The sequence below is a fragment of the Mytilus edulis genome, chromosome 2 (assembly GCF_963676685.1).
Source record: "Mytilus edulis chromosome 2, xbMytEdul2.2, whole genome shotgun sequence".
In the NCBI taxonomy this organism is placed as follows: domain Eukaryota; kingdom Metazoa; phylum Mollusca; class Bivalvia; order Mytilida; family Mytilidae; genus Mytilus; species Mytilus edulis.
The window spans coordinates 65,073,930-65,096,817 of record NC_092345.1 but is presented as its reverse complement, the minus strand read 5'-3'; the positions used below and the strand labels follow the sequence as shown (position 1 = coordinate 65,096,817).

At 33.0% G+C, this 22,888-nt stretch overlaps 2 protein-coding genes across 2 annotated transcripts in view; one reads left to right on the top strand and one right to left on the bottom strand.

The window, feature by feature from the left end:
- The window catches only part of LOC139512699 (ubiquitin carboxyl-terminal hydrolase isozyme L5-like), a 19,170-nt gene extending 6,610 nt beyond the window's left edge, over nt 1-12,560 (bottom strand). Inside the window, exons 1-7 of the mRNA XM_071300559.1 lie at nt 12,265-12,560; nt 9,003-9,066; nt 8,073-8,178; nt 7,420-7,545; nt 6,931-6,992; nt 6,431-6,561; nt 3,380-3,446 (exon numbers count right to left, since the gene is read on the bottom strand). Of these exons, the coding sequence (XP_071156660.1) occupies nt 3,380-3,446; nt 6,431-6,561; nt 6,931-6,992; nt 7,420-7,545; nt 8,073-8,178; nt 9,003-9,066; nt 12,265-12,340 (632 nt within the window). The 5' untranslated portion in view covers nt 12,341-12,560. The remainder of the gene's footprint in view (nt 1-3,379; nt 3,447-6,430; nt 6,562-6,930; nt 6,993-7,419; nt 7,546-8,072; nt 8,179-9,002; nt 9,067-12,264) is intronic.
- Nucleotides 12,410-22,888, top strand: LOC139512701 (CDGSH iron-sulfur domain-containing protein 3, mitochondrial-like). Its single transcript, XM_071300562.1, has 3 exons — nt 12,410-12,539; nt 17,867-17,957; nt 22,158-22,888. Exons 1-3 carry the CDS (start codon nt 12,489-12,491, stop codon nt 22,385-22,387), a joined length of 372 nt encoding a protein of 123 aa, XP_071156663.1. The 5' UTR covers nt 12,410-12,488; the 3' UTR covers nt 22,388-22,888.

The following is a 22,888-nucleotide window of genomic DNA, read 5'->3' as shown; positions in this document are numbered from 1 at the left end:
AACGTTTTCTCCTGGTTTTTGCATGCTGGGATTTAAAATACAATCATTAAAAGGTCTTGGTTTTTAATCATATTTTACCGTTATCGTAAGCGTGCCGATGACTAATGCTATATCTAATACCATCTGATAATAAGAAAATAAAACGCAGTCGTGCAGTTGTACACATTCATGAGAAAAAAATTCTACATTTACCGTATATATTTCGATTTATTTTTGTAGACAGCACAAGAAATTAGTATAATTATTTTTTTTTTGCTTAAATTTATACTTTGTGAGACTGATAAAGTGAATAAATTAAAGTATATAACTTAAAACTGTTAAGACAATATATAGGTTTACGCTTATTGACCTTTTACTATCTACGCTATGACTTTATTTATGCGATGTGTGTATTATTCTCCGACAATACTCGTGAAAGACCTGTATAAAGGTGAAATGTTATTTGCAGATCGGTAATTAGCTTGGCCTCTAGGGCACACCGTGCCAGGTGTGACTGTCTATTTGGATCAGTGGGTTATACGACAGGAGGTCAAGTTTAATACACAAATTTAAAATACATTTTCAAGGTGTTGACAAATACAAGTGAATCGCCGTGGAATTATTTAATTATATTTGGTGCTATTACTTTATTTGAATTCAAAGAAGTTACTAAACTAAGAAATGAACCGGTTAAAGTCTGGAAATAAAATTTAGTTGTCGGAATGAAATGATATACACTCTTATCATTTATCTATAATTTTTTAAAAGGGAAAATAAAATTAGTTTTACACAAGCATTTTAATTGTCCTAAATAGGCAAAAAATGTACGTGAACACTTAAATTTAGACATTTGAAAGCCATGACCAAATGAAAGGTGTACCTTGTCCCAAGTCAGGAGCCTCTGGCCTTTGTTAGTCTTGTATTATTTTAATTTTAGTTTCTTGTGTACAATTTGGAAATTAGTATGGCGTTCATTATCACTGGACTAGTATATATTTGTTTAGGGGCCAGCTGAAGGACGCCTCCGGGTGCGGGAATTTCTCGCTACATTGAAGACCTGTTGGTGACCCTCTGCTGTTGTTTTTTATTTGGGCGGGTTGTTATCTCTTTGACACATTCCCCATTTCCATTCTCAATTTTATCTGTATTACATTTTTACTTCTAGCGTTATATATACATGTTATAATAATAAATTGGCATTAGATTTTAGCTGATACCACTACAACACATAGTCTCAGATTCTAGTGAGGTCGGAAGGGTTAATCTTATGAAATAATATAGATTATCTGATATCATTTGGATAATGGAAGAAGCTATACTATAAAACAAATAAATTTATTACCAATACACTCGAGATCAAAGGTTGTTAATTTTTCTGATCCAGTTAATTTTTACTCACATATTTTTTTATATTTAGATTTGAGCGTGCTTGTTTTTACATGACAGTTTTTTTTTTCATTTCTCTTATCTCGTTAGACGAAAGCAAACCGGTACAGTTTATTCTGCATTTGTATAGTCCGAAGTTTCCTAATTGATATTCTTGTTTCACATGTAAAATGAATGAACTATTAAAAAAAACGGCATTCATTTTGAAATATAGCACTGTTTTCTAGAGTGAAAATGAAGTCACATATGTGAAGGTATAAACGGGACGAACTGATTAAAAATAACGGGACCAACAATTATATATAAAACGGAAGAATACCTGGTGCTGAAATATAAATAAAAGTAAAATTTAATTTAATTTAGATAACATGGAGATTTGGTCTACACCTATTTTTATAACTACTCTTAAATTTTGTTAGGTTTGTTTTGTATGGTATATTTTATAAGTTTTACCTGAGCACACCTGGTTCACTCGCAAGCACACACGTGATTCACTGACCTTGTTCATTGTGTATTAAATTAAACAAGACTGCCAGGAAGTCGACCGTAAGAATACCCGAATATGTCATTTTTACAATATCATGGTAATAACCGGTATTAAGCCATGCTGATTACAAAACAACAAGTTTTTGAACGTTGGTCAAGTTAGATCAAAACCCAAAAAATTCTAAAAATATACGTTAGAAAAAAGCATTTAAAAAAACTTTTACAACAAAGATATAAATCTCAATTTATAATTCCTCTACAATAAGTATCTCCAGACTTTTTTCACTTTATTGTGACTACTTTTACAATATTATAGCATAAGTCCTATACAATACTGAACCATTACTTGATTTGATGATTTTGGAAACTATGTAGACTTCTTCAATTACTTGGTCGGGTAGAACATCCATCATCTTGACAAGTCATTTGAACACTGATTAACGGACATGTCATGCTGGATACTAGGACTTTGTGGTAATTAGATATCCGTGGTCATTAGTTTTCAAGATGGCGTCTTCCCGAGAATTGAGAGTCGATTTTAAAAATCTAATAACTCACTTACTAGTATCTAGACGAATAAACCTTTAATATTTTGGGAATATGCTTATTTATTTAGGATAACCATAATATTAAATTTTATTTTTTTTGCGAATTTTCCCTTTAATAAAAAAATCATGCCCCCTCCCCGCCCCCATTATTTCATTATATTAATTTAAAACTTTATGAAATATAGATCCTCAACATACACAACGACAGACTTTGACATCTCTTGTTCACACATGTACTTGCTATATATATATATCTATATATACATACATATGTAATTGCAAATATATATTTCCTCTGTAACTATGCCATGTAGTTTTGTGAAAATAAAGTTCATTCATTCGTATTCATTTACCTACATTTTCACTAGTACTTGTACAAGAAATTGTAATTTAACGCTAGGTTTAAACTGGTTGTAGATTGATTAGCCCCTAATTAATTTATGGTTTTAAAACACTTAATCTGTAAGAAATTATTCAACCTATTCCAACATTTTTTCACACAATTTTATACCTAAATTTCAAAATGTTGGCATAGGTTGAATGACCCTAAAAAATAAATAAAATTTCATATTTTCACCTTTTAAACAGGGGTGACAAGAGCTGAAATATCTTGCCAGTTTTACTCATCAATAAATTCATGTTCTAATATGAAGGATAAATTTACTTCAAATATCAAATAAACTTAACATTATCAACTCTCTATGAAAAATGAGGCCACAGTCAGATAAACCATGCAAGACAGTCATATAGATAAACCATGTCAGACAGACATGTACATCTTACAATGGTTAAGTCTTACAATCTGGCTGTGCGAGGGCTGTATACCCAGTCAAGGTTGTAAAAACTTTCATTATCTTATAATCATTACATACACCAAATAGTGGTTCTATCGCCAATAGTACCAGAGAAAATGTTTAAATCACAAATTCTAAACTTTGACCATTGAACTATGAAAATTTCTTGCACTGTGAATAACTTACTTCTGCATTCTCTTTTCTAAAACAGGTCGCACTATATTTAACCAGTCTGCATCAGCTGGGATAGCACCTATTGAACAAAATATAGACATTGTAATGTTTTACTTAAGGGCATACGATACAGAAGAGATCCCTCGTTGATTTTTTCTTGTAATTTTGATAGAAGGTCAATTTCAATGTGTACTTTTCAAATATGCAAAGAAAAAAGTACCTTCATGACTTACTTTTTGAGATAATTTGGTTCGAAATTTGCATATTTGGAAGAAAATCCCTGAAATTTCATAAATAATGACTTTTAAAGAAAGTAACAATACTTTTGAACGAAAAGTCATAACTTAACCGGGTTTTTTGTAAAATATTCCCTTGTTCCATGGCATCAACATGCTGAAACAAGTTTAAGGTTAAATCAAATCATCATGTTCTGGATTTAGATTGCTGTATCCGAAATATTGAAATTGACCATATTTTTGCGTCTTTTCGGAAGTGCAGAAAAAATTTGATCGTTGATTTTTTCCGGAAATTTTGGCGGAGTGTTCTTGAAACAGTACTTGATTGATTGCAAAAGAAAAACATTGAGGTCGATGTGCTTGTTTTTTCAATAAAAGCCATATACCTTAATTTTTTACGATGTCTGTCAGTATGGCGCTAAATTACGTTAAATTAAGTTTTAATCGCAACAACATCGTGTAATCATTCCCGCCGTACACGAGTTCGCTATCAAGTATATGCAGGTGTTTTTCAAAGCATTTATACTTATCATAAAAATTTATAAGATGGTTAATCATAAAATGGAAAAACATTTGTGCTAAACATTTACGAAACGAAATTTGGACAGGAACCTTTTCATAATAAAAAAAAAAAGACTATGAGAAAGGATTCTAGCAGATTGCTATCAGATGTACGGCACAAAGGAAAATCTGATAGAAGTATAAAGGTGCATCTCTTTCCGACATTAGTTCTAAATTGTTTCATGTACTGTAAGAGGATAGACAACATTATTGACATGACAAAATGTGAACCAACTATACATTAAGTGAGGCGATACCATAAATTGACAACAGTATAACCTTCAACAATGACAAAACCGATACCGTATCGTCAACTTTAAAAGGTTCCGACGTACTTTGATTTTCTTTTTTTTTTACATTCAAAAGATAATCATCTTTCAAATTTAAATTATAAGCAGTACTTCTTGTTTTATAATAAGAGCTGTTTTGTGCAATTTAAATCATGCCATTAATGCCTCAATCGACCGAAAATGAAGTTGTAAAATAATAGTTCATAGAAAGTACAGCAGCCGGTATAAGAGAATTAATATTGAACGATGTCTTTATCAATTGATAAGTTACATAACTTTTTTTACGGCGTATACGTATGCATATTGGCGTACTTGTTTGTCTAGAAGTAGAGCTATATTGAAAACACTTTGTTCGTCTGTCCGATCGTCTAGCTATACGACGAGTTTTAACGTGTGTACACTTTCTGATCTGTCTGTCTGTAATTAGTGTACACTTGCCGATATTCAATTTTTATCTCTCAATACATTGAAGTTCAATAAGGACATGCTTATACAAATAAGTAGACGTGGTATGATTACCAATGAGGCAAATCTCAATCAGAGACCAAATAGCTGAACGACTATATGGCATCGGACGACCTTCAACAATGAGTAAAACCCATATCGCATAGTAAGCTATGAAAGGCCCCTACATGACAAATGCAAAACAACTCAAACAGGAAGCTTACGGCCTGATTTAGGTACAAAACAATGAACAAAATACAAGTATGATGAACAATACCAAAGACACCATTTAAATTTTTCTCATTAATCACGGGTTCATACGTTTTCTCATTTATTTAAGTTTCATTAAAAGAACATTTGAATGTCATAAATATGCAATTATATATTTGCCGCTGGATGTTAAGCAGCTACCAAATACTCATAACTAAATATTGCAGGTCGTTTTGTTCCTAATTGTGTTATTGGTAAAATGTTTTTCAGTATGTTACAGTTTAAGCAACGAATAGTAAGATAGACCCTAATTCCTTGCAATTTTTCTTTCTCTACGTTAAGCAGATTCTGCTGGGCCGTGCAATTTTGGCAGTTATTCAGTGCCAGTCTAAAAAGCTCCACAATTCTTCTTCCGTCTTTCCATGTTATACTGTCAGTACTCTCTTCTGTGTCAATCACCATTTCTTCAATATCGTCATGCAAAATTGTATTTGATTTATTGTATTTCCTTTAATCTCACTGCTTACGGCCGATTTCTCCGTCTTTTAGAAACGGCATGACCACTTTTTAGCAGGTACTTTTTTGAAATTCGCGCAATCAAAATTAATGTCGTCAGTGAATATTCCGCAAAATGTTAACATTCTTATTAGAAACATCGCGAAATTACAACGTTCTGGTTACCAACGTCGCGAAAACAACACGAACAGTTTTGAAAACGTTATTATCTGCCCCTGCTACTGTATCGTATTCCCTTAATGTTAATGTCTATCAGTCAGAGTAGCACATAATATTGTAATTTGTGTTGCTGCTCTTTAGTCTATATAGCCTTCAGTATTTTATGACTTTTTTTGTGCTATAATTTGTTTTTATTGTCTAATAAAAATTCTTCTGAATAGTTATAAATATCAGCAATTAAGGGCAATAACTCATTTATAAGGAGGGAACTGATAAGTTTTATCATTTTTATTATTTATATTTTCTCTTTTTCACCAGTAAACAAAACAATGACAAAAAACATGATTGAAGGGAAAAAATGCCTATAAAAAGGTGGACTTATGATATTAGCTATGTGACCTCATTTGAAGATATTGATTTACAGATAATTTTTGGTGTTTAAATTTCGGCTCTATATAATACAGTTTCTAAGATTACAGCAATAACACTAAAATTGGAAAAAATAACTTTCAAGAGCAATAATTCTTGAAAGAATTTACTTCTATATCAGCCCTATTAACTGAATTTTAGATTTTTTTACAAATAAATTTTACAGACCAACAACAGATGTCCAGTGAGCTAAAAATTGAAATATATAAAACACCTACCTAGGTCAACAGGACCATCTTTGAGACCATCTAATTCATACAAACGTCCTGCTATTGGAAGATACCCTACAAAGTGGAAAACATCATCATCTTTCTTTGCTTGCTTCTCATCAAATTCAAACATCTGCTGCCTGAAGGGTAAACAAAATGAGTCAAACTCAAATGGCAATTAATTCACTAAATTTCTAGATAGTGCAATTACACAATTAAGAAGGCTGCTTGACTAAAATGCAAAAGCCTTAGGTTTCCTTGCCCGATCCAACAAAAGACTTTAAAAATTCTAATTTTGGACCTTTTTTTTTTTTACAAAACTTGGATTGTAGGTCTTTCTATTGACTACTCTGTGAACTAGCATATTCAAAATTCTTGTTGAAATTTGTATGTTTGATATATATTAGGATTACCTATTATACTTTTGTTTATCAAAAGAAAGATATGAAAATCAATCTATAATGCTTCATTATGCTTGTCTTTGTTTTATAACAGGTCATTTTTCTTACCTTGAAAAACTATTGTGGACTTGTCTAATGACATCAGAATTGCTCAACGTTAAACCCCTTAACTAAAATATAAAAAAAAAACAACATTACAAATAATTAAGAACCTCTTAATTCCCTTTCAAACATATATATATATAAAAGCATCAAAGTTTTTTATGTTTCAGGTCATGTTGTGACATTAACTGTTGAACAATGAACTGGCCATTCTATCTAGTTCACATTATTATAATACAATAATAAATGGTTTTGAAAAGTTTAAAAATAATCTGAAAAATGAAATAAATGTCTGAAGGTTTTTTTTTTTTATCTAATACAACTTGGGAACTTGACCAGTATTGTTTCACCATGATTCTAACAATGCTTAAACATTTGTTTTTACTACCCTGTCATTAATTTTAACTTTATCATTCATTTAAGTAAACAGGGCAAACTTAATTTTAATCCTGGTATCTATGATGAGTTTATCTATAGTATAAAGGTTTTACTTACTCCAGATTCAAAACCCTGTACAAATTCTTTAAAGCCTGTTAATGTTTCTCCCAGTTCTAAAGCCTCTGGCTCACAATTCAGCAGTATACTCAGAATAGCTTGTGTCGCACATGCATTATTTATAACCTGGAAAAATCAAACAATACTTAGCAAATTGTTTGAACAGAGTTAGTTTGATAACATTTAATCTGGTGAAAAAAAACTTTTATCTATATAGAAACCAATTGGTCAATTTGGTCCAAAAGGTATCCATTATTTTCCTGTTCCATAATATAAGCTTTTGTTGGCAGCTGTTATTATTTCGAGGTAGAAATCACATCTAATACTGATTTAAAGGACAACTTAACAAAATCACAATATGTTCTCTCTGTAGTGTAAAGTATATTTTTTTCTGACTACATTACTGGCAGATTTCAGTGCTTCAATTCTATAATGATATGATCAAATTAAAGATAGCCATTTCAGATCAGGCACATATTTATCTGCAAAAGACTAGACAAGTGTCTTGTTTTCCAAAATGTATATGTAATTTCTGATATTCAAGAAAAAGTATAAATAGACACATCTGTGACACAAATATTGGCAATAAAAACAACCCCTACTTGGTACTGTTAAAGATATTGAATTAAATGATAATAGGTAACAGTTCTAACTTGTTTGGCAAAGAAGATTTTTTCCAGTCTACTATCTTGTACTATAGTTCCTTGTGGTTCTGACTCTGGCTGCCATTTAAACAGAAAAACTAATCCATGAACTGGTCTACAAATGTAAAATATTTTCTTGAAAATATTGAAGTATGATAAATTCATCATCTGACATGCACACTTTGTTCGTAATAAACTTACAATAACACTATGGGCATGGTTGCACCAGCTAAATTTTCATGGAAGAAAAAGACTTGAATGACCAATACCAGGAAGACTAAAGTCTGCCAACATTTATGGGATAATAAGTTATGTAATCAGTGGTTGTTGTTGGATGCCATCTGCCATAAACATGATTGGTTTTGTAGAGTTCTGTAGTACTGTTACAATGTATATATAGATCAGGTGATTGTTTTTCCCTTTTGAATATACTGCTTCACTTGATCATTCTGGATATTTCAAAGATTACTATATGGTATGGGATTTTCTCATTGTTGAAAGCAGTGTGGTGTCGGACCTGAAATTGTTTACATCTTTTTCCTTTGCTTTTTAAAGGATATATAATGAGTTTATTTTTCCGACATGAGTCAGGGGTCCTCAGTTATAAACTTAAATCAGTCCTCCGAGCAGTCTGCACCAAAAACTTTTTCAACTACTAGTCCGAAGACCAATATCCTGACATTTTTCTTATTTGGCCAAACAAAGTTTTGCAAAAACTTACTAGTCCGAATGAAATTTTACTAGTCTGGGGCATCGGACTAGTGGCTAACCGTGCAGACTGCCTCGCACAAAATTGTGCTAGAACACCAAATTCAGTAGTGTTATTTATTGGTTCATTTCTGAATCTGAATATGAACTTTTATGACCACAAGGCCAGGACAAATACTAACTTATACAATGTAGATTGTCTAAGTAAGAACCCCCATTTGTTTAACTTACTTCAAGTTTGCAAAGCTGTCAGGATCTAAACTCCATATTTCTTCCACTTGAACACCTTTGCAGCCTATAAAAAGATAACATATCAGAGCTCCAGATAAGAATTCACAAATTGGGTTTTTTACCCACCATTTTCTTATATAATTGGGTGATAAAGTTTTTTGATTGCATTATCAATTCCAATTCACCCCTCATGTTAATATCAAATTGGGTTTTTCACCACCAAGCTCCTTAATGTATTGGGTTTTTTCATCAACACAATATTGATTATTTAGGCAATATCAACCCCAGATTTTTTTTCCATCTTAAATATGTTTCTTTCTTTGTTTAGCTGTTTTATTTGGTTTAGGGTTAGGGTTAGGGTAATTTGCTAGCTGTTTTATTTGGTTTATTGACTGAGAAGCAATTGTAGGTTTAATTTGTGTTCTGTTTCAAACCTTCTGCCAGTTTTGTATTTTCTCATATAAACTGTAAAAAAAAACGGATATGTGTATTCACAGGCACTCCTCTTATACCTTTATATAATAAATTTTGAGACCAGTGCCTGTGTGTGTATTCATTAATTAACCGTAAATGAAAAAAAATAGTATATAAACTCTAATTATACTTGAATGTTTTTGTTTTATTCCAATTTTCATAAATCTGGGTTAAGTTGTCTTTTATTAAAACTTTTGGTTTCTGATGCTTTATCATGTCAAAATTAATTTGGCCTTTCACTTTTTCCAACTGATTTCGTTTTTGAGGAAACCCTGCTTTTATTAGCAATGTTCTCGTTAAGGTACGTACACACGCCAGTGTGTTCAATGGACGCTTCCTAAAAACACTGACTGAGTCTTGTTATCATCATAACTTTCCCTAAGCTTTTCAAAAGAAGCAGAAAACATGCTTCTATTCAATATTTTTACCGGACATTCACTTTTGTTTTAATTCAATGTATGTAATGATAAATCCCAAGCAATGCGAAAAAAATATGACTTCATGACACACGCTAATTGGATAAACGCCGAGAAGATCGAAATGTTTTCAAAAACACGTGTACCTATTGAGCAACGGAAAACTCTAACAGGGACCCATTTCAGCTACTTGATGCAGGGATCTATTTTTAGAACGAAAGGAAATTTCCAATTATAAATATTATAAAAATAGTTTACGCGACCACTGTAAACAGATAAGGGTAAATAACGCAAATGGTAGCCAATAAAAGGGTTGAGAACTCATGGTTTTGGAATATAATTGGGTTTTCATTTGAATTAATTGGGTTATTGAACCCTGCAATGGGCAATTGCATTGGGTTTTTTATTATTTGTATTGCGTGATCACGCAAATACGCAGCTTATCTGGAGCTCTGAACATATGGAAAGTATTGTTTTGAATTATAATGTTTTGTTTTGAATTAATTTATTGTAAAGAAGATGATTTTCATTTCCTAGAATATTGTTAATTATCCATTTTTAGATGGTGATGTTCCTTTGTCTATATTATATGGTCTTTATACATTTGTACATGTATATCTCAACTTGTTTGATTTGCTTGTGTACATGTAACAACTTTTTTGATTTTAACAAAAGAAATCTATATATTACTGAAAAATTATTACACAAGAATTTTGGATTTCACAAACTAGTCAAAACATTTACTAAATCTTATCATACACCTTATCACTAATCCCAGCTGACCCGGGGGCTTGAACTTTTGATGCATAATTTTTCCATTGTGGCATCAGATATTTTGTTTTATGACGTCAAAATTTTACGGGAACCTGTGTGATATCTAGTAATGGCGGACAAATAGTGATAAGGTGTATTGCCATTGGTACAAGGACATTATTTGTAAATAAAAGCAAAAGGATGAAATCTTATACGTTCAGGTATTTCACGTGCAAACTCTTATTATAATATGAGGCAGGCATTACCTGTGAATGGGGACGAAGTCTGTACTAAATTTTCTTTAATTCAAACATGTTGATAAATGAAACAGAAACGGAAATGGAAATACCGTAACATTTCCGATATTGGTTCTGTTGTTAGGCATTTAGTTGTGATGTTATTTAAATTATGACGTCCTATTAAATGTAAACAAAGAAACGCTGTTACAGTATCAGGTAAGGTTTTTTTTCATATCAAACAGTTATTAAAAATGATAGGGTGTTGAATTCCTTCCTATAATTGTTTATATGTTGATAAATATACATTTTATTCAAAGTCTCATGCAAACAAGACCGGAACAGGAAGTAGATCTGAAAAAAAAGCTAACGATTTTGAGTTCATTAGTAGAATGAAAAATTCAGGAAATTTTCCCCGATTTTTTTTTTTTTTTTTTTTTATTGATTTTTCTACCATAATTGGGAACTTCGTCCCCATATAATTTTTTACACAGCACAAAAATCCCTTTAATTTGAAGCATTCCACATTTCCATTCTCAATTTTATGTACAGCCTACAGGTTTTTGGAAAGGGGGAGATGATGCAAATTAAGCAAAAACATAGTCCGAGATTACTCTGACGTCCAACGGCTGTTTTGCCAGACAAGCTGGGGCCGTGGGACGTCAGAGCTCGTCCCATATCAAAAAGTGGATATTTGCCCACCCAAAATAGATGCGTTGCTTCGTCGCTTCCGGTGCCAATTGAGGGCCTTGGAACTATATAAATCGGACATCAATCTGTTCATTTTTCATTTATCTCTTCATTTATGTATGTTTCACCTACCTGCCAACCTTTATTTTTCCATATGTTAACAGTTTTCACAGAGACCCATCGATTTCTGCATTTGGCTTTCATTTTCAAAGATTATCACGTGACCACGAGAAAACAGTGCAAATGACCATAATGTAACACCTCGTTCATTTACGATGCAAGTTACTAAATGTCCGAGAGCTTCCGATTGTTATCGTGGTCGGAACTACATGCTAAATACCGATCTCCTGTAAAGGAGGAGAAAAATCGTGGTTGGCTTCTAAATGTTCAACATCGATCTTCTATAAAGGAGGTGAAAAAATATAAATATTTGCATATTTGAGTCTCGAGGCCACGAACTCTCTCGTAACTTGACGTCCATTTGAAAGTGAAAGTCAAAATGCAGAAATCGATGGGTCTCTGTGAAAATAATTGGTGGCTAATGAGATAGTGTGAAGCTTTTTTACCATTTAAAAAAAAAGATAGGTATGTTTAGTTTATTTTAATTTAAATATATTAAAACAACACTGGCACTTCGTGCTATTCAGCAGAAGACATTCATCTTTTATTCTTGTTTTTTACTTGTAGACCTACCAAAACCTCTAATTAATTCAGTGAACACGCCTGGGTCACTTTCTATGAGACACCAGTCTCCTGCGCTTGATGCCATTTGAAAATAGAAACCGGAAGTAGCACATGGACTTATAGTATAGTGTTCATTCAAGAACTCTCAAATGCGATTTTCGGCTCGCCCCACATAAAGTCCCAGAAATGTCATTTTAAATCAATCCTTTACCAGTACAATCCACAAATAAATAATGACAACACGAGAACAAACAAACAAGAAGCTTTATCCAGCTGTTGCAATGGTAGATATATTTCTTTTTGAAAATATATATTTTTTCTGCTTGTGTGTATTTACTTCCTTTTTGAGGAACACCAAAACTTGGTCGAGGTTGCCACAAAATCAAAATTATTTAATAAATAAATGTTGTCCTTCATTCAGACTCAAATGACAGTTTTTCAATGAAGTTCGTGGGTCTCTGGTTGTACTGCGGCTTCCTTCACCAATAAAAACTGACCGACACGAACGGTGTCACTAATTAGCGACAAGAAGCGTCAAGTATCAGTGGCGGATCCAGAAATTTTCATAAGTGGGGGCCCACTGACTGACCTAAGAGGGGGCCCGCTCCAGTCACGCTTCAGTGATTCCCTATATAAGCAACCAAATTTTTTCACAAAAAGGGGGGGCCCGGGCCCCCTGGGCCCCCCCCCCCCCCCTAAATCCGCCTCTGAGTATAGAGACTGTGAATATGAAAAAGATAACGTCAACAAATATAAGCAAGATGCTCCAAGTAGCATGTGTTGCTTACCTGATATTTTTATTTACAATATATACACTGGGTGACATGCAGTAATGCAACCGTTATACTTTTGCTTCGGTTTCAGAGATAAAAGTCAAAAACTGAATCCTGCCCCCCCCCCCCCCCCCCCCACCCCCCATGTTCTATTATTAGCCATGTCTGCCATGTAGGTAGGGTCAGTAGGTAGGGTCATCAAAAGCATTTTTAAACTATATACCCTAATGCTGACTGTGGACAAGTTTGGCTTAACTAGCTAGTCTTAGTTGTTTCATGAGAAGACTTTTGTAAAAAATTACAAAAATCTACGAAAAATTGTTAAATTTGACTTTAAACAGTGAGAACTCCTTTTGAGATCGATTGAACATTTTAGTCGTGTCGACTTATTTGTAAATCGTACTTTGCTGAACATTATTGCTGCTCTCTATCTATAATAATACTCAAAATAATAACCAATTGCAAAAACTGCAAATGATTTCCTTAAAATTACTAACTCAGGGATAGCAACCAACAACTGCTAGTCTGAATCATATAAAGGAGTAGGTTCAGTAAGACCCCTTTTTGGCCTCAAAATATAGCAGTTTTAGAAAATTGTGAAAATGTAATCTTTGAACTATATTTTGGAAAGTAAAATGCTTCTGCTACAAAAAAATGAGCTGTTTTTGATAATACAATGCTCACATATCGCGTTTTAGCATCATTAAGTCATGCTAAATTACTGAAATCTTCAAAATTTAAGAATTTTGGTTAATTTTTAGCCGGTTTCCGTCTAAAATGAAAGTGGCCGCATTCGTGTTCATTCATAATATTGAAATGTAAGTTGTATTTGATTATAATTCATAACATATATAAAGGTTGAGGATGAACACGGATGCGGCCAATTTCATTTTTGACAAAAACCATCTGAAAAATGACGTTTTTTGGCATATTTGAGAGATTTGTCATATTTAAGCTTGAATCAGAGCGTTTTAATGACTAAATCAGATAAATCTTTCACAGAAACTAATCGAATCAATTGAAATAGACAATTAATTAAAAAGTGTCCAAAAACTTTCGTTAGATGAACCTGACATTTGAGGCCAAAATCGGCCCTTACCGGACCTACTCCTTTCAGGACAGGTAGGTGTTAACCTAATGAACTTTATACCCATTGTCAAATTTGCTTTAAAAGTTTAAATGCTTTAGTTTCAGAGATATAAGACAAAAACTCTATTTTACCCCTATGTTCTATTTTTAGCCATGCAGTCGGCCATAGTGGTAAGAAGGCGGTGTCATAGGACACATTTTTAAAACTAGATACCCTAATAATGATTGTGACTAGGTTTGGCCCGGATTACTTTGTCACAGCAGTTTCAGAGGAGAAGATTTTTGTAATATTACAAAAATTTACTATATAAAGAACAGTAACTCCTTAAAGGGTAAATTGACCATCTATAATACTAAAATAACGAGGTCCAATTTGTCAGCCGTCATCACGTAAAAACGATGAATCAAAGAATTCAAGTTTATATATAACTAATATAGTACAATGGTGTTGATTAAAAATTACACCACTCCAGGCCCATTTGTTTTCCACGTAATTAATATTGCCAATAATTAAGAAGTTCGGGGTCGAGTCCGATACCGATACCAATAGTATATTCACCTGTTACCTTTTACCTTATCTGTACGTTCCGCATCTGACAGGCGCACCACCAAACTGGGTGTATTTAGGATTTTGCTATAATACACGGGTCATAATCATAGAGTTGACACTAATAAATTCAATCATTGTCACATTGTTTCCTATTGTAGTATTTTAATCAGTATGACTTTCTAAGATGACAATACGAATACTAAAAATCTGGACTTAAAATAAGGCGTATAGGTACAGTTTTCAATTTGTTAGTCGGCATGACGTAAAACAGCGGTTATTTATAACTAATATGGGACAATGCTGTTGATAAAAAAATACTTTATTCCAGGCCCTTTTGTTTTCCAAATAATTAATATTACCAAAAAGTTCCAGGTCGACGGGTTCAAACAAAAAGTGTTTGCCTGAAAGCAGAGAAAACTGTGCATCTTATAATTGACATGACTTTATCAGATGACAATACCAATACTAAAATAAGGCTTACGCATAGTTATATAATTTAATTCAGTCACGGACCCGCGATATCACGAGTGTGTTCTAGTTTTGGTTAAGTTGACTTATTTGTAGATCTTACTCTGCTGAACATTATTGCTATTTACAGTTTATCTCTATCTATAATAATATTCAAGATAATAATCAAAAACTGCAAAATTTCCTTAAAATTACCAATTCTGGGGCAGCAACGAAACAACATGTTGTCTGATTTGTCTGAAAATTTCAGGGCAGATAGATCTTGACCTGATAAACAATTTTAGTCCAGTCAGGTTTTCTCTAAATGCTTCGGTTTCAGAGATATTATTAGTTACACAGTGTGCAATTGTCCTAATACGAGAATTTATCGGGTCAATAAAATTCATATCGGGTGAGTCGAAGCCAAACCCGATATGAATTTTATTGACCCGATGAATTCCGTATTAGGACAATTGAACACTGTGTAACAAATTTATCCTGATTATGTTATATTGCATATTATTATATTTAAATTCAATATTTGTACAATAATCAACCAAACTAGAACACACCCGTGATATCGCGGGTCCGTGACTGAATTAAAGTATATAACTATGTGTAAGCCTTATTTCAGTATTGGTATTATCATCTGATAAAGTCGTGCCGATTATAAGATACAGTTTTCTCTGCTTTCAAATCTTTCTGTTTGAACCCGTCGACCTGGAACTCTTCAATTATTGGTAATATTCAGGTCCTTGAATTGAGTATTTTTAATCAACAGCATTGTCCATTAAAGTTCAATTCTCAAGTTGATTCGCTGTTTTACGTCATGCCCGCTAACAAATTGAAAACTGTACCTATACGCCTTATTTCAAGTTAAGTCAAAATTTTTAGTATTCGTATTGTTATATCTTAGAAAGTCTTACTAATTAAAAAACTACAATAGGACACAATTTGACAATGATTGAATTTAGTTGTGTCGACCCTGTGATTACGACCCGTGTATATAGCAAAATCAAATACACCGTTTGGTGGTGCGCCTGTCAGATGCGGAACGTACATATAAGGTTAAGGTAACAGGTTAATATACTAAATTGGTATCGGTATCGGATTCGATCCGGAACTTGTTAATTATTGGCAATATTAATTATGTGGAAAACAAAAGGGTCTGGAGTGGTGTAATTTTTAATCTACACCATTGTCCTATATTAGCTATATATAAAGTTGAATTCTTCGATTTGTCGTTTTTAATCGATGCCGGCTGATAAATTGGACCTCGTAATTTTAGTATTATAGATATATTTAAGATATTTAATCTAAACCTGTTAAAAATTTTAAATATTAGAACTATAAAGCAAATCATTTTTTTTTATTTTTTATTAGGTCAATGGTATAAGGGAGATAATTCCAATTGACGTAATAAATAAGGGAGATAATTCCTATTGACGTAATAAAAAAAATGTACTGAAATTTATTAGGACAATATAAGCCAATCAAATTGCGAGAAATTACTTTAAATCAGGATAAAAGCCAAAATCGTCATTTTACCCCTATGTTCTATTACTGACCATGGCAAACATCTTGATTGGTTGGTCGGGTCACCTGACACATTTTTTAAACTAGACACCCAATGATGATTGTGTCAAAGTTTGGTTAAATTTTAACGAATAGTTTTAAAGCAGAAGATTTTTGTAAAAAACATTTAAACTTTTTATCCTGTTAAGACAGAAAATCTGTGATATGTATTTATATATATGTATTACCCTTTCAGCTGAGTCTCAAATAAAATTATAAAATGTAGACAATATTAGACATAGTGTCGACTCTACATAAATGTTGATTCATTCATCACTTCCTTGACTCTAAATTATTATTCTTGTCGCAAATTTGTTTCTTCTTGTCTTCTTGACACTTCTTTTCGATAATTAATGAGACCCGACACACAAAAAAAAAACCCACAATGTTCTGTAACATAGCCCTTGCACTGTTCCTTCAGAGCTTCAGACCAACAGGACTGAATACAGTATTATGTGTTTAATAAATCGCGTCTGGTGTAAATTCAAAATTTAATCCTGGTATCTATGATGAGTTTATTTACAACCACTGGGTCGATTCCACTGCTGGGGGGTTGTAATTCCCCGAGGGTATCACCAGCCCAGTGCTGACATGAATTATCATTGATATGGTCATATCTATAAATTAATTGTTTAACGAAATTGTAAACTACCTCAGTTGTATTTGGCTAAACTTATAAGTAATTTGGTCCTCGATGCTCTTCAACTTCGTATTTTATTTAGTCTTTATAATTTTTGGGGAATCGAGCGTCACTGATGAGTCTTTTGTAGAAGAAACGTGCGTCTGGCGTAAATACAAAATTTAATCCTGGTATCTATGACGAGTTTATTTTCAATTACACTAGGTATCCTATGAACAAATTACCCAAACCAATCACCATGCAATTTGTTGTTATCTCCGGCTATGGTGGCAATTGAGGACTAGAATACCATAAATAGGTCACGATCTAGATGACCTATATTTATCTGACTTTTATAATTACCAAAGTATCTTTCTTCCTGGGTACTTCAACTACATCATGCAGGCTGTTCATTGAAGTTTGACAACTTCGCAATATGGGTGAAATTTCCATTTTCCTGCCAAAGTTTAGTTCTACTTTGACTATCATGATTGGTCTTTTAAATGAAATTTACTAAACAAGGCAAACAAGTATAAACGAATATATTCTGTGTTTTAGTATGGCCCTTATACAGTTAAAAACGTCAAAGAAGGTGAACAGAAACTATGGTGTGCTTGTGGTCTGAGTAAACAACAACCTTGGTGTGACGGTAAGTCTCAACAATGATTAGTCCGAGATTGCATTGAAGTCCGACTCCCGTCGAAAAATGAATAAAAAAAGTGTGATGCTTTATTCATCTGTCTGAAAGTGGATACATTAGATTCGAAACCAAAGTTTTGGGGAAAAAAGCCAATTAAGGTGTTTTGTATATGGACTGCGCTCAAGTAAACTGGAATCCACTTATATTTTTGCAATGCTCAAAAGAGTGTAGTAATCAGCCGAAATCCCAGTTTAGCGCACTACAGATGACATCCTACAGTTGCAACAATTCCCCTAAAAACTGGGACGTAAGAGTTATCTCGGACAATCACATTCTTTACTAGCATAATTTCTTTGTCTCTGTTGTACGATATATATGTCAGTACCGAACAATACTGACTACTAAGCTGATGATAGTAATATAATCGGGGGATTGATAGTCCACGAGCGGTATCGACCAAGTGCTGTAAAACATATACCTAGGGATGGAATAGTTTATTTTTGAGCATATATATGGACATTTTTATAGTAACTCAAACTTTACGTAGAATAGTGAATAACAGTTTATTTTATACCTCAGTCATCATTTTCTATATAAAATAAGTACACAATATTTTTACTATTTTTTCAAATTGCAAGCGTTGAACTATTTGACCAGTCAAAAATTTCCAACTATTGGACCTCGGTCCTCGGTAAAACTATTTGACTGCAAGCGTCATTATATTTCGCGGAATTTCAAATGCAGCTACAGGATTGGCTAATCACGTTTAGAATACTGCGGAGTTACGACGTCGCGTTTTACCTATTTGTATCTAGGATTGACATCGTTGTAGAACGTAGCCTTACCGTTCATAATATATATGAAGTGAATATGATACAGTATGGTTGTGTTCAGTGGCGGATCCAGAAATTTTCATAAGTGGGGGCCCACTGACTGACCTAAGAGGGGGCCCGTTCCAGTCACGCTTCAGTGATTCCCTATATAAGCAACCAAATTTTTTCCCAAAAAGGGGGGCCCGGGCCCCCTGGGCCCCCCCTAAATCCGCCTCTGGTGTTTCTGCTATTTATATTACGATTGTTGATTTAGCCCCGACATTTATTGTCTGCTGTCTTTTTTGAGGGGGGCAAGGGGTTTAACTGTTATGCTGTTATGGGGCAATTTAATTCTTTGTTATCTGTTATTTTGAAAATATATTTGCTGTTAGCTGTTATTGTCTTATTCTTTGTTAGCTGTTATTGGGCTTTTAGTTTTTTTGTTATCTGTTATTGTGATAATGTATTTGCTGTTAACTGTTATTGAAAATTGGAATGTTAGCATTTTTTTTTTTGACAGTCAATATTCGGTATAAATTGAAGATCATTCCAGGACATTGGGGTCTACCACTACTAATATGTTTGTCCCGTATTGAGAGAAGGATTCCATTAACATATACCCATCTGAGAAGTGAGGTCCACCACAATTGAAGTATATCTTATGATTATCCTTTGTAATAAATTCCATTTTTTGTATGAATGTGTATTTAGAATTATCTTATTTTTTTGTATGAGAATAATGTTCCTTGTTTCGCGTACAAACATATTAAGTTAAAACAATTCTTAATAAGAAAAATAGGAAAACATATGTCCAGGAATATCTGACAAGGATCTCAATTAAGGACTAGGTCCTAACAACCACTTAACCTTTTATATAACATGGTACATAGACTCATCTCTGTGATTCTTTTCAAAGCAGAACCAAATGCATTGTACAATGAAAGTTCCAATCATGTACTTGGGTCCGAAGCTGCACATAACTCATTACAAACAAAGATTTATTTCGTTTCAAGCCATTGTTTCCCTACTAAACTATGTATTCTACTTACTAGTACACTTGATACAATCAAAAACCTCAGCTGATAAAAAAATTTTCAAATAAGGCCTTTGAAAATAGTGAAATAAATTGCTATTGGAGTGTCAAACTTTGTTCGAAGCACTTGATAAATTGCATGCTTATAATTGGTGCTTTTGATTTTTCTACCCTATATACCACTTTGCCTCATAGTCTTATTAAGATAAATTCATACACCTCATTTAATGGTCATTTAGAAAAAGTCAGAATATTCAAACTCTTTTAGATCATTTTTTTTATTAGCAACAAAGGGAGCTTCAGTCAATATATATAAACAATACACCAACGTTTCATGAGAACTGCTGAAAGCATTTTTGAGTTATTTTTGAAAACTAGAAAACACCACCTTTTTCTAATGAATAAAATCCCTTAACTCAATAACATAAAATGTAAAAAAAATTGTGTTAATGTCTGAAAACTGGAAAATCCCCCCTTTTTAATTAATAAAACCCGTTAACTCGGAAACGTAAAATCTAAAATTTATAAAAATTGAAAGTGACCTCATGTTAATAGATATAAACAATTCACCAAAATCCCTTGCTTTGTGAAAGCATTTTTGAGATATTATCAGAAAACTGAAATAAAACCACCAATTTTATTGAATAAAATCCCATTACCCAGAAACTTAAAATCTAAAATTATAAAAAAAAAAAACAAAAAGGGAGCTCACGTCAATAGATATAAACAATTTCCCAAAGTTTAATGGAAATTGGTTAAAGAGTTTTTGAGTTAATGTTCGACATGTTGATAACAGTATACCATAATACGTTCCGTAAACGAGCGTATAAAAAATATTATAATATATCGAGTAGTAATTTAAACACATTCTAGATACATAAATTAATACTGAAAACAAAGTCATAGAAAATAGAATGCATTACAAAGGATTATATCCGTAATAAGAAATACTGATTTGTCAAAGACCGAATTATTTTAATATTTCATTTACTGTTATTTGTTTTTGTCCATTTTAATTCCTTGTTATCTGTTATGAGCCAAATCAATTTGCTGTTTTGCTGTTATTGGGACCCCCTTGCCCCCCTCTTTTTTGGTATAATAAAACACTTACTGACTGGATATTCGTGGAATAGTAAGTTTATTGTCCCCTCGGCTACAACTATTGCCCTCGGCTACACCTCAGGACAATAGTTGCACCTAGGGGACAACAAACTTACAATTCCACTCATACCCAGTCAATAAGTATACAATATGCACAATTAAAAATCATGTTGCGGTCATAAAGCTGACAAAAAAATAAGTCGTGAAATGATCCCCTGTTATAATCTTGATTGATAGTCGTAACCATCTTCAAACCATTGCCTCTTCAGTAACAAAACCCATATAATTTTTCGAAAATAACCATTGAAAATCGGGAAAATAATTAAGCGAAGTTCAACTAGATATCAAACTTTGATTTAAAGATCGTTTACGATGATAAGGGGGAAATGTACGGTTGTTGACATCCTTTCGCCGTAAAACATGGTCACCATCGTCAATTAAAATAAAAAAAACTTAACCTTAAACATGAACGATTTGACTTGGATATTTAAAAGAAAATTTTGCATCCCCCAAACTTACCCTATAATTAGCTATCGCCAAAGATGTCAACAAGTAATGCTCGGCGATAATTTTTTGGTTGTTAAATGCACGTAAAAAAGTCTTTGATACTCATTTGCAATTATACATGGTTGATGCCCAGTCCGCCTTCAAGTATAGCACCGTTACTATAACAAAAATTGTAAAAACTAATGTAAAGTACTAAACGATGAATAAAAACACCATTCATGATTCTCTCTTACCTGTTATTCATGGCGCAATAATTTTGAAAAGACTATCCTGGCCTTGCTAGAAGTGGGAAATGTTTTCCCGGAACAGGATGAAAATGATATTTTGTAACACAAAATGCAGGAGAAAAAAAGCATCGTAGCAACAAATGAAAATAAATATTCTCATTGCAAAAAATATCGCTGCGCCTTCCAAGAATACACAATGGTCGTTTCCTTATAACATCAACTGCATTCAAACATAGTGGGTCCGGGAAGGTGTGTTCGTCTCGCGTGTGAGAGGTCTACGGTTCGATTCCAGTTTGATATTCCCCTTCGGTTAACCATACTAACAGTGTTCTTGTGCATAAGTTAAACTCATGGTACATGATGTTCTTTCTGATAACACTTAGTATCAACACAGATATATAAACCCATACATTTGACGTGTAGAACACCCCAAACCAACCTAATATATGAGTTAATTAAATGTTACGGACTGCATTGAGCTTCTTGTATATTTTTTTTTAAAACTTATTTTTCACTTTTCTACTTAAAGGTTCACATAAGGGGACTGGAATTAAACCTGTGAAATGGACAGTTAATAAGGCTCAGAGACTTTACCAGATTTGTGCATGTAAATATACAAAGGACCCACCCTATTGTGATGCCACACACACAAACTTACCGACTGAAATATTGGACAGACAGGAACATTGTGAAGACAAAGCTGGACATGAACCCACAAAAAAGTTATGCACAGGATGTGGCTGGATACCGGATTTTTAATTAGTAAAATGAAATAAATCATAATTTACTAGTGCTAATTTAAAACGATCAACAATTATTTCGTATTTTTTATGAATGTGATTTTCTGCACAGGTTTCAAGTAAAAGGTACTGCACGTCTTCTTTTTCGTCACAACTTTACGGACGGTGTTGTTTTGACACCTCCATAAAATAGGAAAGGCAGTGTGGATGCATTGTTCGGAATTCCCCCCAAAAGTTGTAAATTTACATCTACACTCATGTTTGTGGTTATTTATATAACTAACAACGATAAAGAGGTGTCGTTTCAATCATGTTTTTTGAATTTATAACTTAATAAAAGTGTTATCTCGCCTTGTACGCTTTGGGATTGATATCGATTTGCCAATTTAAGATTTGCAGTTTAATATGTTAAAAATTCAATAGTCACTATAAATATAAGAGTTCAGGTAGTCATAATTTTGAAACAACATATTAAGTGTCTTGGTCTTGCTTTTAATAAATGTGAGTATTCTTTCTTTAA